This window comes from the organism of the source record quoted next, unplaced genomic scaffold (assembly GCF_019419815.1).
Source record: "Pyrus x bretschneideri cultivar Hongxiangsu unplaced genomic scaffold, Pyrus_bretschneideri_v1 Contig20, whole genome shotgun sequence".
NCBI lineage: Eukaryota > Viridiplantae > Streptophyta > Magnoliopsida > Rosales > Rosaceae > Pyrus > Pyrus x bretschneideri.
In genome coordinates, this window is record NW_025999502.1 from 4,721,948 (window position 1) to 4,735,555 (window position 13,608).

The 13,608-nt window shown below is 39.0% G+C and overlaps 1 protein-coding gene and 1 pseudogene across 2 annotated transcripts; one reads left to right on the forward strand and one right to left on the reverse strand.

Moving 5' to 3' along the window:
- The first annotated feature begins 3,359 nt into the window (after positions 1–3,359).
- Positions 3,360–5,234, forward strand: LOC125477152 (ribonuclease 3-like protein 1). 2 transcript variants are annotated; one of them, XM_048584095.1, is made up of 4 exons: positions 3,360–3,488; positions 3,716–3,945; positions 4,463–4,577; positions 4,809–5,234. In XM_048584095.1, the coding sequence occupies exons 1-4, from the start codon at positions 3,430–3,432 to the stop codon at positions 4,966–4,968; spliced, it is 564 nt and encodes a 187-aa protein (XP_048440052.1). In that variant the 5' UTR covers positions 3,360–3,429; the 3' UTR covers positions 4,969–5,234. The 2 variants fall into 2 exon arrangements, with proteins under 2 accessions (XP_048440052.1, XP_048440053.1); XM_048584096.1 differs by lacking the exon at positions 3,360–3,488 and adding an exon at positions 3,495–3,626.
- Positions 5,235–5,670: 436 nt separating this feature from the next.
- Positions 5,671–10,879, reverse strand: LOC125477041 (annotated as a pseudogene).
- Positions 10,880–13,608: the final 2,729 nt, after the last annotated feature.

Consider the following 13,608-nt stretch of genomic DNA (forward strand, 5'->3'; position numbering starts at 1 on the left):
CTCAACTTTCACTTGCTGATAAACTAAGTATTTTCTCACATACTCAGCAAGATTCTTTTTCATACCCCACCAGTAGTAGAAAGGCTTAATAGTGTGATACAGCTCGATAGAACGAGGATGCATAGCATACACTGAAATGTGAGCCTCATCTAAGATTTCTTTCTACAATTCTTCATCTTAGGGAAAAAAGTTCATTCCCGAAGACTAGTGTATCATCTATTCTGACCTTAAGATCATGTCGTGTCCCATTAGTCACTGCTTCAATTAATCTCAAGCATAGCGGATCATTTCCTTGAACCGAACGAATGCAATCAACGAGCAGAAGTTGAACTTGGAAATGAGCCAATAAAGCTGCACCATTCTCTATTTCAAGCTGAACTCCCGTCTTCCTAAGTTCCACAAGATTAGAATTATAGACTTCCATAAAAAAAGAAGGTTGACCATAGGATTTTCGACTAAATGCATCAACCACCACGTTAGCACGACCAGGATGGTAAATAATTGTACAATTACAGTCGCTTATTAACTTCATCCATCTTTGTTGCCTTAAATTAAGATCCTTCTAATCAAATAGATACTTCAAACTCTTATGGTCTATAAAAATATGACAAATTTCAACATACAATTTATGTCTCTATAACGTAAACACAAATACTACTACAGTCAACTCCAAGTCATGGGTATGATAGTTCTGGTCATGATGTTTCAACTGTTGAGAAACACACGTTATTGACCCTTGGTGTGAAGCATCCGTTACATTTCAAGTTCCTCGCTCTCATCTGGAAGAGCGAATACTGAAGCATGAGTAAGACATTACTTCAGTTCTTGAAAATTATACTCACACTTATCATTCTTACTCCCTTTTGGGTCAACTTAGTAAGTAGGGGCAATAATAAAACAAAAATCTCTTACAAATCTTTGATAATATTCAGCCAATCCCAAGAAACTTCTAACTTTAGTTACATTATAGGGTTGTTCCCAGTTAACAATTGAAGAAACCTTCTACAGGTCGACAAAGATTCCTTCGGCCAAAATGTATGACCTAAAAAACCAATGCCATACAGCCAGAACTGGCATTTACGGAACCTAGCATAAAGTCTCATTCTTCTTAGCCTTTTCCAGCACAAGTCTCTGTCGAACATGCTTTTGTTCATTTTTAAAGTACACCAGTATGTCCTCAATAAAGACTTGTTTGAGTTAATATTTGAATATTGGGCTTGAACGAAGGAAGGCCCAAAGATGCCAAATTAAATGAAAACTTGCCCGAAGTCCAATCACGAAATCTGAAGCAAATTAAAGCCTTCTCAGCCAAGACATGAGCTACGTGTCTATAACTGAAGTGACAAGTGATGAAGACCAACCTACTATCAGCCAAAAAACACTTTCTAATGGCACTACATGTAAAAAGTTGATGACTCACTACCCTTTAAGAGTTTTGGGGGCAAGAGTAGAGCTAAAGGCAATTAAGCCAAATTGCCTATAAAAGAGGAGGCAAGTATCTGAGACAAGGACACTCAACCAATCAAACAAACAAACATACAAACTCTACTCTCAAGCCAGATTTGCATCTAGAAAGCTGAAATCAACCCAGATTCAGTCCTTTTAGCAATAGTGTCCTTAGAAAAGCTATCTTTCATCTAGTGTAAAAGCTCTGCTACCTCCTTTAGAGTTGTAGTATCGATTATCTCGTGTAAACCCGTTTACCATCCATCCTTCTTTAGCATACAAGCCCTATAAACTCAAAGAGAAGTAGCTGCAAGAGGTTCAAGCTTGCCAGACAAAGTGAAATCTTGCCCGAGTCTCTTTGTTTATCCTCTAAATTGATAGATCTATTACTTAATGTACTCTTCAGCATGTATTCAAGACATTGTCACCTGTTCTCTATTTTAAAAGTCCCACTTGCATCTGGATCTTTTAACTTAATAGATTTGTTTTCATTAAGAGTAACTTGGAATCAGACAAATGACTTAAAGGGCTTTGAACTCCCTCCATTCAAACATACAAGATCATGAACTAAAAAGTCCTTATTTACAAGGCAAGAAAAAGAACTTAATGTAGACTTAACCCATTTGCAACAATCTTTTGATAACAAGAAGTTTGAGTAACTTGGGGCTCAAGTAATCAACTTAAAACACACTTGTTCTATATCTGCTATGTTGAGATAGCAGTGGCACGCCTAAGCACTTTGGCCCTACAAGGGCACCTTTCAAAGCTAACTTTGCACTCTTCTTGCAGCACACCGAGCAGCAAAAGCCCGATTGCCAAACATACACACACAAAGTGCCATCCACCCTTGGGGAGTTGTGTGAAGGGCCAGATCCACATTTTGCCATGAACAAGACTATCACAAATCTATCTAAATAAGTTTCGAAACCCTATTCATTAGATCCATGAAAGCTGCAGGGGCATTTGTCAAATCGAAAAGCATGATAAGATATTCATAATGACCATATCGTGTTCTAAATGCAGTCTTCAGAACATCCTCAGTACAAATATTTAACTGATGATATCCTGATCTTAGATCAATCTTACTCAGGCTCTTTTTAAGTTTTTGCTTATGTTTTGCTTTTTCCAGTGAACATTATGATTTTGAGTTCTATATATTGGTCTTGCAATTTTTTTCATATTTTCTATTTTGTTCAATAAGTTTTTAGACATAGAATGATGAATATTATGATAGGCGGGTTCGTGGGTGTGGATTTGGAGATAACTTTCGCGGAAGAAGTGGGATGGAGAATTCCCCTTTTAAAAATGGTTATGGGGGGCAAAAAATGACTAATGGAGGTGGGAGATGGAGACGACATGCCCTACCTCGCATCGCCATGTTGCCATCCCTATGAGTAAGTGTACTTTTCATACCATGAGTGAGTTTACTTTTTTGTTCATCTAGATGTGATTAGAGCATCTCTATTACTTTTTCGGTAATGGAGAGATGCAAAAATCATTTTACATCCTATTTTACACTTTTGGAAGATGTAGATGGGAGTTTCACACCAATAGAAGAGATAAATTTAAAATCTCATTTTCATTTCTCTCTTTGATTGGCAGGACCCGCCACCGAATGATGTAAAAAAAAAAATATGCATATTTTTAGGTTTTCATTTACATTTTCTAGCCAATATTTATATTTTGCATCTCTCCATTAAAAAAGTTTTCGGCCAACACTATAAATGCAAAATACACCTATCAACGCATTTTACATATTTCTTTGGAAATAACCTTAATGTAATTTAAAAGCAAACGTACCATAATAAAAATATTTAATTTTTAATCAGTCATCTAAAGATCGTTTCTATAAAAAATGAACATTCCAAAAGCTTAAGGGCCGTACCATTTGCATTACTCATAATTCTTGTATAGTTTCAATGTATGGTCCGTTGCGCTGTTCCAAAAAATTTAAGAAATTAACTTTTACGCATTTTTTTACTTATGCACGCCGATGTTTATCTCTCAAATTTTATTGATAGCTCTTTGAAAGGAAGATCCAGGTAATTTCTTACACATGGGTTCCCTAAGAATCAAATATATAAAAAGAAACTGTCTTTTTTTAAGAATGTTCTCGTCTCGCACCTGGTTGAAGAATTTGGTGAAAACCCAGAAAAACTCCTCATCATTTTATCTCCCATGTAAACCCTCTAATCCCAAAAACCCACTTTTCACATATTTTATATATTCTTTCTAATTAGTGGGTTTTCGATAATTTGTTGGTTCTCAGGTCCAGGTATCGAGAAAAAGCCAGTGCCATGACTGTACTCAAAGGTGCAAGTGCAAGCTCCTTTGGAGGAGTTGAAGATGGCGGGACGGCTAAGAAATCAGATCCTAGCAACACTTCTCAATCACATGATGAGAATTTGAAGGGTAAAAATATTTCTTTTGGTTCTACACAAGAGCGCAGTGAAGTTTCCTCTACCAGAGAGATTGGGGCCAGTGATTCAACATATGAAGGTACAAATATTTCCAATGTTTAAAAAATCCATTGCTCTCTGTTTTATTTAATATTTATTGCAGGATTTCCCTGCATTTTTCTTCTGTAGTGCGTTTGGATGAGGGATTTTAAAGTTTCGTGGAAATTAGACTAAATTTGTTACAAAAGCGGCTTTACTGCTTTAGCAGAGTTGCAGTAACTTTGGAACTCAATTTTCTGCATCTTTAACATAACCTTTTGTTTAACAAGAGATAAAAAGTAACTTATCCAAAAACTTTGAAACTAAATTATGTAATCACTTTATGGTTAGCAAATGCACTCTCTTTATTCGACAACGAGCATCCATCGACATTGCTGCTTCTATGAATTACAGGTTTAAATTGTATAGAGAAACCCAATTTTGTTTCTAGTAAGGTGTAATTGTCTTCCAATGGTCAAACTTTTGTGCTGCTCAAAGTTGCTTTCCAGAAGAATATCAGCGGAATCAGTTTTTATTAATGAAATCTTTAGACTTACTCCAATTAATCAATTTCGTAGGCACTGGTAAGAAGCTATCAGCAAAATCCCAGTTGTTCCAGATATGCGTTGCAAGAAAATGGAAGAACCCTACGTTCGAGTGCTGGAAAGAGGAAGGACCGCTCCACATGAGAATGTAAGTTGACCACATTCTACAAACCCAAGTCATAGTTGCCTCGTCAAGAAATGTTTTCTAAACAGGTTCTACATTCCACATTCTATAAGTCGATGTAATATCTTACTCCTAGTTTTCTTACTATTTTTATACAATGGCCTGTTGCAATCTTCACTGATCATCCACAATGCAGTTTTACTTGCGTTATCCAAGAGGGTATAAGGTGTTTAACTGATCCATTGTTCTAAACAGGTTCACCTTCAAGGTTATTGTTGAGATAGACGACGAATCAAAAACCCTTTTGGAATGCTTTAGCTCTCCACATTCAAAAAAGAAGGCAGCAGCAGAGCATGCAGCTGAAGGAGCATTATGGTACTTGAAGAACGTTGGTTATCACTCGAAGGGTCGGTGAAATTAATGATTGTGGAACATCAGTTTAGGTCAGATACAGGTTTTTATTCTTGGCTTCTTCCGTTGGCACACAGTTTAGAGTCTTTAGACTTTAGAGACAACGGATTCACATGTAGCAGACTAGCTTTCGGTAATGGTCCAGTTAACCACAGAGATGTCGTAGTCTTAGAATAACTTGCTATTGAACTAGTTCAAATCTTGTAGAACTGATTGATCAAAGGAATTTTCATGTTTTCATAAACCTGAAATTATACCTGTTCAAAGTCTCGTTTTCCCCATCTATCATTTGCCCCCACAATACTCCTACAACATCAATGACCTACACACATGAATTATTTACACACATTTCATAAGACCGTGTAAAATAGTTATGCGTATGTAAGTTTTCTTGAAGATTCGGAGTTGTGCTTAATGCAACTTGAAGAAAGATGTTTCTACAACTAGAAGCTCAGTTAGAGTACTTTAGCAGAAACCTAGAGGGAAGCGATTTGGCTGCGAGACTCAATCGTAGCCAAATTCAAAACATGCTAAAGAATTCTAGCTCTGTTTTTCGACCTTTAGAATTTTAACCACTCAAAGGGGGCACAAGCGTTCGTCCTTGAGAGTGGTTCGAGCGGTGCTCAAAGGGGCTCGAGACCTCGAGTTGCTATAATTCTCTACTTGTATTCTGAGTACAAATATAGAAGTTGAAATTGAAATGGTAGAAGCGAAAAATAGCGAATTATCATTGAAATGAACTAATTATTTAATCCATAGAGAATACAAGGTTCAACCTCCTGATATAATTTATTCCAACCTTAGGTTGTCTGAGACAACTCCCTCGGATTATTCCCAACCCCTTCATCCTCCTACAAAGTCAAATGACAAACAACAACATTTTTTTCTTGTTTTTCTGCTGGTTTTTCAAGGATGAACACTAAATTGTCCTATCAATGCGCTAGTTGTCTTCTGCCCTCTCAAGACTCGCTTTGCCCAAAAATTCTTGCCACTCACTCAAACGGTGTAGTGCTGTTGAATGGTGTCAATGTCCAGTCCTTTGAGCTTCACCACCGACTCGACGTGCCCCTTGAGTGTGTTAAGCTCCCTCAACCTGGAAACCAAACAACCACAAGAATGGTTAGGAGCATAGGATCCATTGACATGTTCCGGTTAGTGTTACAAAAAGAGGGGCAATTCCAACTTCCAGTTGTACAATTACCTAGCAACTTCAGCTCGCTTCTTGGCCTGTTCGGCGATTTCAGACAACTCTCTGTAGTTCTTGTCATGGAAGAGCTCAGCTGTCTCGGGAGGCTGCAGACCAGTGGAGGGTTCGTTGAGCAGTAGCCCATTGGGCCTCCCTGTCTCCCTTTCCGTAATCCTTCTTTGTTGTGAAAGCAGTCTGGATACCAGTATGAAGAATCAAACATTTAGGATACGGGGATGAAAACATACTGTTTTAAGCATCGGATTTGATCAAACATACCTTATTCTCAAGTACATTATCCCAGGCCTTGCCGCTCAATATGTATCGAATGATGAACTTAAGAATGTCCAAAGGTATGTAAGTGACAATGCTGTAGAGCCAGATAACCCCTGCCCATCCCCATCCAATGCCACGGATTCTTGCAAAGCCCCAGTTTGCATAAACAGCAATAATGGTAGCAATCTTGATGAAATATAACAGCAAGAGGAAATTAGTGGTTTGTTGTTCTTGAAATACGAAAAATCTTAGATATGATGCTCAACCGCAAACTTGTCTTGAAACTTACCAGCTGTGCTATGAAAAAGGCTCCCAAGAGAAGTAAACCGGGGCGTTCAACGTAAGACCAGCTTCGGGATCGAGTAACAAAGATGAGTGCCTGACTAATAATACTCACTTGAAGGTAGATAGCTCCTGTAAGCTCAGGAAAATTTCCCCTGATCGATCTTACCCCAAATCGTTCCTGCAAATTTTTTAATGTAAGTATATTTGCAATAAGATTGATCCACAAAAAGCTTTTGATTTAGTTGGATTTTAGGAATTTTTCTTACTGTGAAAAAGTCAGAGCCATGAGCAGCCCAGAAGAAAACAACAGTCATGACAGCCATGTAGGTGCCCAGGACTACCCCGGTCGCGAAGATCTCCTTTAGCTTCCATGAGTCTGGAAGAGGAGATGGCTTCACCCTATCCTTGGAAATAGTCATGATTGTTCCATCGTTGAGTATGGCGATAACCAAAACCATGAAAGGAGAGAAATCAAACTTCCAGATGAGAGCAAGGAGCAGAAAACCTAGCACGACACGGATTGTTATGGAAACGGCGTAGATTGTGTAATTCTTCATTCTCTGGAAGATGGCTCTGCTCGTCAACACAGCACTGATGATCACAGACAACCCTGGCTCTGTCAGGACAATGTCGGATGCGCTGCGAGCTGCATCAGTTGCATCATCCACTGCAATTCCTATGTCTGCCCTCTTTAGAGCTGGGGCATCATTCACACCATCTCCAGTCATCCCACAAATATGCTTCTTGTCTTGCAGCCTCTTGACAATTTCGTACTTATGTTCTGCATGGTACCTCATTACTTAGTTCTACTATACAAAACCCTGGAATTTTCTGGACTTTAACTTACTTGCATGAAGGATTTAGTTCAGTTACCTGGGAAGACACCGGCAAAGCCATCAGCCTTTTCAATAAGCTCATCAATAGGGAGGCCAGCAATCGACTCGTCCTTGGTGTCACCAAGGAGGGAAGAAGAAGGATACATGTTGGTGCCCATGCCAAGTCTGCGGCCAGTCTCCTTGCCAATGGCAAGCTGATCACCAGTGATCATCTTGACATTGACACCGAGATTAAGGGCTCGGCGAATGGTCTCTGCACTGTCATGCCTTGGAGGATCAAAGAGAGGCAAGAGACCCACAAACTCCCATGGTGTTCCAGCACTCTCTTTGTTTTTTTCCGGCACGGTCTAAATAAAAACGATTTATGAAGACATCAACTTCAGTTATACGAAAGCATCATCATCAAATTATAATTATTAGGAATAAGGCCTAAAACTCACCTGTCTAGCAACAGCAAGGGAGCGAAGGCCGCGATCTGCAAACTTGCCAATGATAGCATGTGCTTTCTTCTCAACATCACCCTTTAGGTTGCAAAGCTCAATGATCTGCTCCGGTGCACCTTTGCTAACCCGATGCCAATTTCCTTCAGGGTCGATGTATGTTATGGCGGTACGCTTTTCCACTGGATTAAAGGGCAAGAAATGGACTTCAGTTATTCCTTGCCTGGCCTGCAACACAAACAGTAGTCGGTACATTAAGACGGTCAAATTAATCGTTCGCTGTCAAAACCGTGGAGAAATAGTTATGCTCCAAATGCAAGTACATAAAGAAATTTGATTGGGATATACCTCCTTGGGGTCTCCCAGCATTCCAACGATGCATGTGTCAATAGCATCCTGATTCTCAACCCTGGATGCCCTGGCTCCGAGCAGAATTAGACCGTCCTTGTCCACATCCTTTACAAACACCTGAAAATCAAAACAAATTTCATTAATTATTCGTTAAGCAATGAAATCATGTTCTAGGTTCTTGATTTTTTCTCCTCTTATTCTCTTTTCTTTGCAACATAAAACAAATTTCATGAATAGTAAATCAATTGAACGGTCATACTCACCTCAACCATGGTCTTGTCAACTGTAAGCTTGTTGAGAGTAAGTGTCCCAGTCTTATCACTGCAGAGGACATCCATTCCGGCCATCTCCTCAATGGCTGTCATTCTCTTGGTGATGGCACCTTGGGTCGAAAGGCGGTGGGAACCAATTGCCATGGTAACTGACAACACCGTTGGCATAGCAATTGGAATGCCTCCAATGAGAAGCACCAGGAGATTGTCAATCCCATCTCTGTATGCTCGGTGCTGAATTGGATACATGACTATTACCTCAATAACAATTCCCACGCCAATGGAGCATATGCAGAAGTTTCCAATGGCAGTCAAAACCTGATCAATGCGCAGTGCATATCAGGAAACGAAACATGGAAAAATATTGAAAAGGACTAACTGCTCGTATTAATACTTGCAGCTTCGGACAGATGTCTAGTACCTTTTGGAAGTGGCCTACTTGATTGGTGCTGTCAACAAGGTGAGCAGCCTTCCCAAAGAAGGTATGAACACCGGTGGCAATTACAACTGCCTCAATCTCACCTTGCTTGACGGTGGAGCCAGAGAAAACTTCGTCACCAGGGTACCTTGTCACGGGCAGAGATTCACCAGTGAGGGCAGCCTGATCGATCTTTAGAGGATCTCCGTCCAAGAGACGAGCATCTGCTGGGACGATATCTCCCAACTTAATACTGACCACATCTCCTGGTACCAAGATTTCAGCCTCTAGCTCGTTCCATTTTCCATCTCTCAGAACCTACAATCGAACAAGCATATATAAATATCCCATTTTCATTGTTTTTATAAATTTGATGTAACCATTACTAATGTTCACCTTTGTTTTCGGTGCAAGACCCGCCATCAATGCCGCTGCAGCATTTCCTGCATTGTTTTCTTCGATAAAGCTTATGGTGGAGTTGATGATCAAGAGAGCAGTAATTCCCACAAAGTCCTGCCAGTCCGGTGGTCTCCCCTGCATTGTTCATTAAAATCATGAGAATATGAGAGAGAGAGAGAGAGATAGGGAGAGAGAGAGAGAGAGAGAGAGAGAGAGAGAGAGAGAGAGAGAAATGTTACCCCTCCATTTGCCAAGGCAATGGCCATGATTGCAGCAGCCTCCATCACCCATGATAGGGGATTCCACATAAAACCCAAGAACTTGAGCACCTTGTTTTCCTGTTAAAAGATGTATCACAAGATTTTTCCTTTGAAAACCAATATTAGGGACAGAAATATGCTCGAGAATTACCTTCTTTTCTTCGAGCTTGTTTGGCCCGAAGATCTGAATCCTTTTCTGCCCTTCTTCGCTTGACAAGCCCTCTTTTGTGCAATTCAGTTGTTCGAACACTTCCTGAATTGGAATGCGCTCCTGCAATGCAAAGGAAGGCAAAGTTAATGACTGATATTCCTTAACAACTCAATTACTTGACATAGTCGTCTTCTCTTCAATTTTTTACTTGAGTTAGTCGTCTTCTCTTCAATTTTCAAAATTTTCTCAGCCATCAAACAAAGTCCGAGGGATATTACGCCAAAAACACCTCATCAGAATAGAATTTTAATCCTCAATATTTATAGTTATTATTCCAGGATTACAAAAGACAATCATCCAACGATTCATCAACTGGATCTGCCATGAAACCCAAGATGCAAATAAAAATTTGCACTCATGCATGCATGCATTAAAAAAAATAATAATAGATTTGAACCTAAGAGCTGTCTCAATTTATCAACTAAATTATCCCTTCACGCAAAATGAATTTTGAGAAATGACATAGAATGGATTCAGACAAACATTTAGGATTAAATCTGAAGACAAAAAACAAAGATCGAAACTAAGAAAACGATACAGAAGAAAAAAAACCCAAATTAAAGTGTTGCTATATAAGTAATGAATCAGAATCTGCATGGTGACAACATGAACACGTACAAAATGTACAGCAAAAACACGATCAAGAAAAACTTACCAGGTCGACATTTTCCTTCTTGATTTCCTCCAAGCTAATGCCTTTGGCTGCCGCCATTTTCTCTTTTGTTTTATTTCAACAAAAACCAAACCCAGAACAAAGGTGGTCTAGACACTCATCTACTCATACAGAAAACAAACACACACACATATATTTATATATCCGTCTCTAGGGTTGGCACTTTTAGAAACTCTCAATGCCCAGCAAGTTAGAACCCAGTTTCTTTTATCTCAGTGGGCCAAGTCCTCAATCAATATGGGGTACATTCACACACTAGGTTGATGTCTCTGATGGAGGAATAATCGTCTTTGTAGAGGACTAGGACTGGTAGTTTCTTTTTATAATGGAAAAGGGCATAGGTTTTTATGGAAAATGAAAAATTGGATGAAGAAGCGGGAGTTTCGGCCTGCTTTCTAGAGTTTAGCCCCGGTCAAAAGGCCAGTTAAAACTTACAACCAGCTTCCTTACGCTTACTGCGCTTCTTCATTATTGTCTTAACTGCATGGCCCCATCGCCTTCTGCGTCTTCGCACCCAGTGGCAGTTTTATAGATTATTATCATATGATTTACGTCATAACTATTCCCTTCCTTCTTTCTTTTTTCTCTTATCTAGTTCCAGCGTTACACGACACCACTTGAATTGCCTAATAATTTTCTAAGAGTAATGTTACATTCATAACATTTTTTTTTTTTATTATATTTATATCATCTCTTTGGTAGAGGTAGGTTCACCAACATATATAGGTCTCTTCTCTATTTAAGTGGATGATACAAATGTAATAAATGTAGAATTTTTGTTATCTAATTACGCGGCTTTGTTAGAAGGAGATAAACTAGTAATTTTCTTAGGCCAAATTGTACTAATAGTTGTCGTAGTTTACCTAGATTTTAGTTTAATTCAACAACTAAATTAACGTTTTCTTTCATTTTTGTGCACGTCTTCTCATCTAATTAAGAACACAATTTGAAACAAATTTTATCTCAATGGAAAGGGTCAAGAAAAGATCGATGACGCTACCGCTACCACAACGAAACTACAAGAACAAAATGTGACTAAATGGGCAATGACGAGACGATTACTGCAATTTAGTGTTTGGATAATATTAGAGAGACAAAATTTGTAGAATAAATTTTGCAAACTAAATGATGTGTCACTAATAAGAAATAAGCACGTTAATCAATGTTTAAGTAATAATCCAATTACCAACTTCTATATCTTTTAGTTTGCAAAGCATTACTCTTAGTATTTTCTTAAGTCGACCATGAAAGACTCCTAATTCGTGTAAAATGTGGTTATAAGTCCCTTGAAGTTGATGAATGTATAAACTGCTATCTCGGGTTGTGTTTGGAGGTACCAATTAAGGATTGTTACAATATGGATGAACAATTTTTAGAGTTGTTTTAAGTGGTCTTTTATCTTTTGAAAGAAAAACTAATGAAAAGTCTAAAAAAAATTCCCTTTTAATGAAAAACCATTTTTAAAGGTATAGTGAATAGTACCAGAGAAATGTATAAATGTGATTTTTCGTTAAAAGTGAACAATATCAGGAATGTTTTGTTAAATCTCCCTCTTTTGAAAGATTCGGAAGTACAGGTTTTTTGCCGGTCAAACTTCACTTTTCGGAACGGTTACAAATGGGTGGTTTTGACATGATAAGATGATTCACAAAGGAATTTAGAGTTTAAGCCTTCAATTTATTTTAAATAAACAATACATAGCCCATATTACTTTTTAGGATAAAGTACAAAAAACTACCTTAACTATTGGTGTCCCGACACTTTCATACCGCATCTTTTAAAATTGACAATGTCATACCTCATCTTACGAATTTGTGCCAATGTCAAACCTCCGTCAGTTTTTCTGTTAATTTTTTTGTTAAATGCTGACGTGGCCCAACGCGTGTCTTACTCACTAATCCAATTGGATTAAAAAATAATAAAAAATATTTTGAATAATTAAATATTCAAAAATTAAAAAAATAAAAGACCCCTTTCTCGCCTCTCTTTTCTTTGCAACCCAAGACCCCTTCCCACCTGTCCTCCACCACCCTCTCTCTCTCTCTCTCGCCCCTTTCTCGCCTCTCTCTCTTCTCTGCATTCCAGAAGACCCAAACCCCAGAGGAACAAAACCCACCTTCCCATTGCAGCAATTGTTGCTGCAATTCGAAAACCTTAAAACAAAGAACCCAATATTGCTCGACTACTCAGCCACCCTCGATCTGGAGATCGTAACGACGTCGTTCCACAGCATCATCTTCCTCGACTACTCAGCCTCCCTCACTCATGCCACCCTCGATCTGCACCTGGACGCCCAAAACGATGGCGTCGACCTGAACTCGGACTGGGAACCGGTCTAATTTGTGACGAAGTCCGAGTCTGTGGGGTAGTGGGGGGGGGACACAGGTCAATGGGCAAGAGTTTGGGGGGACGGGTCAATGGGCAAGAGTTTGGCGGATGAAAAAACCCAAGTGGGTTTGGGTGGTTTTGGGCACGGCGAGAGAGAGAAGTGGGGAGGAAGGAGACTATGGTGGAGAGGAGAGGGAGAGGCGAGAAAGAGGGGAGAGAAAGGGTGGTGGAGGACGGGTGGGAAAGTGTCCAGGGGGGTCAGGTAGGAACGGGTTTTGGGTTTTATGGGATGCAGAGAAGAGAGAGGCAAGAAAGGGAGGGAGAGAGAGAAGAGATAGAGATTTAATATATATATTTTTTAATTTTTGAATATTTAATTATTTTTAATCCAGTTGGATTAGTGAGTGGGACACGTGTCGAGCCACGTCAACATTTAACAGAGAAATTAACAAAAAAACTGATAGATGTTTGACATTGGCACAAATTCGTAAGATGAGGTATGACATTGTCAATTTTAAAAGATGAGGTATGAAAGTGTCGTGACACCAATAGTTGAGGTAGTTTTTTGTACTTTACCCTACTTTTTATTTGTCAAAGATGCAAAGTCCCAGTTTTCCATCTAGACTGCTGGAAGCATTGAATGAAAAGCACTTAGGTATTTTTGGAGGGAAATTTTATGATCATAGATTTAAGCAAAATCACCATCTTA

What these genes read in the sequence shown, in the direction of transcription:
- LOC125477152 (XM_048584095.1), top strand. Translation starts at nt 3,430, where the DNA reads ATGCACGCCGATGTTTATCTCTCAAATTTTATTGATAGCTCTTTGAAA. An exon ending in TCTTTGAAAGGAAGATCCAG is followed by an intron (nt 3,489 to 3,715) that starts GTAATTTCTTAC and finishes GTTGGTTCTCAG; the next exon opens with GTCCAGGTATCGAGAAAAAG. An exon ending in GGACCGCTCCACATGAGAAT is followed by an intron (nt 4,578 to 4,808) that starts GTAAGTTGACCA and finishes TGTTCTAAACAG; the next exon opens with GTTCACCTTCAAGGTTATTG.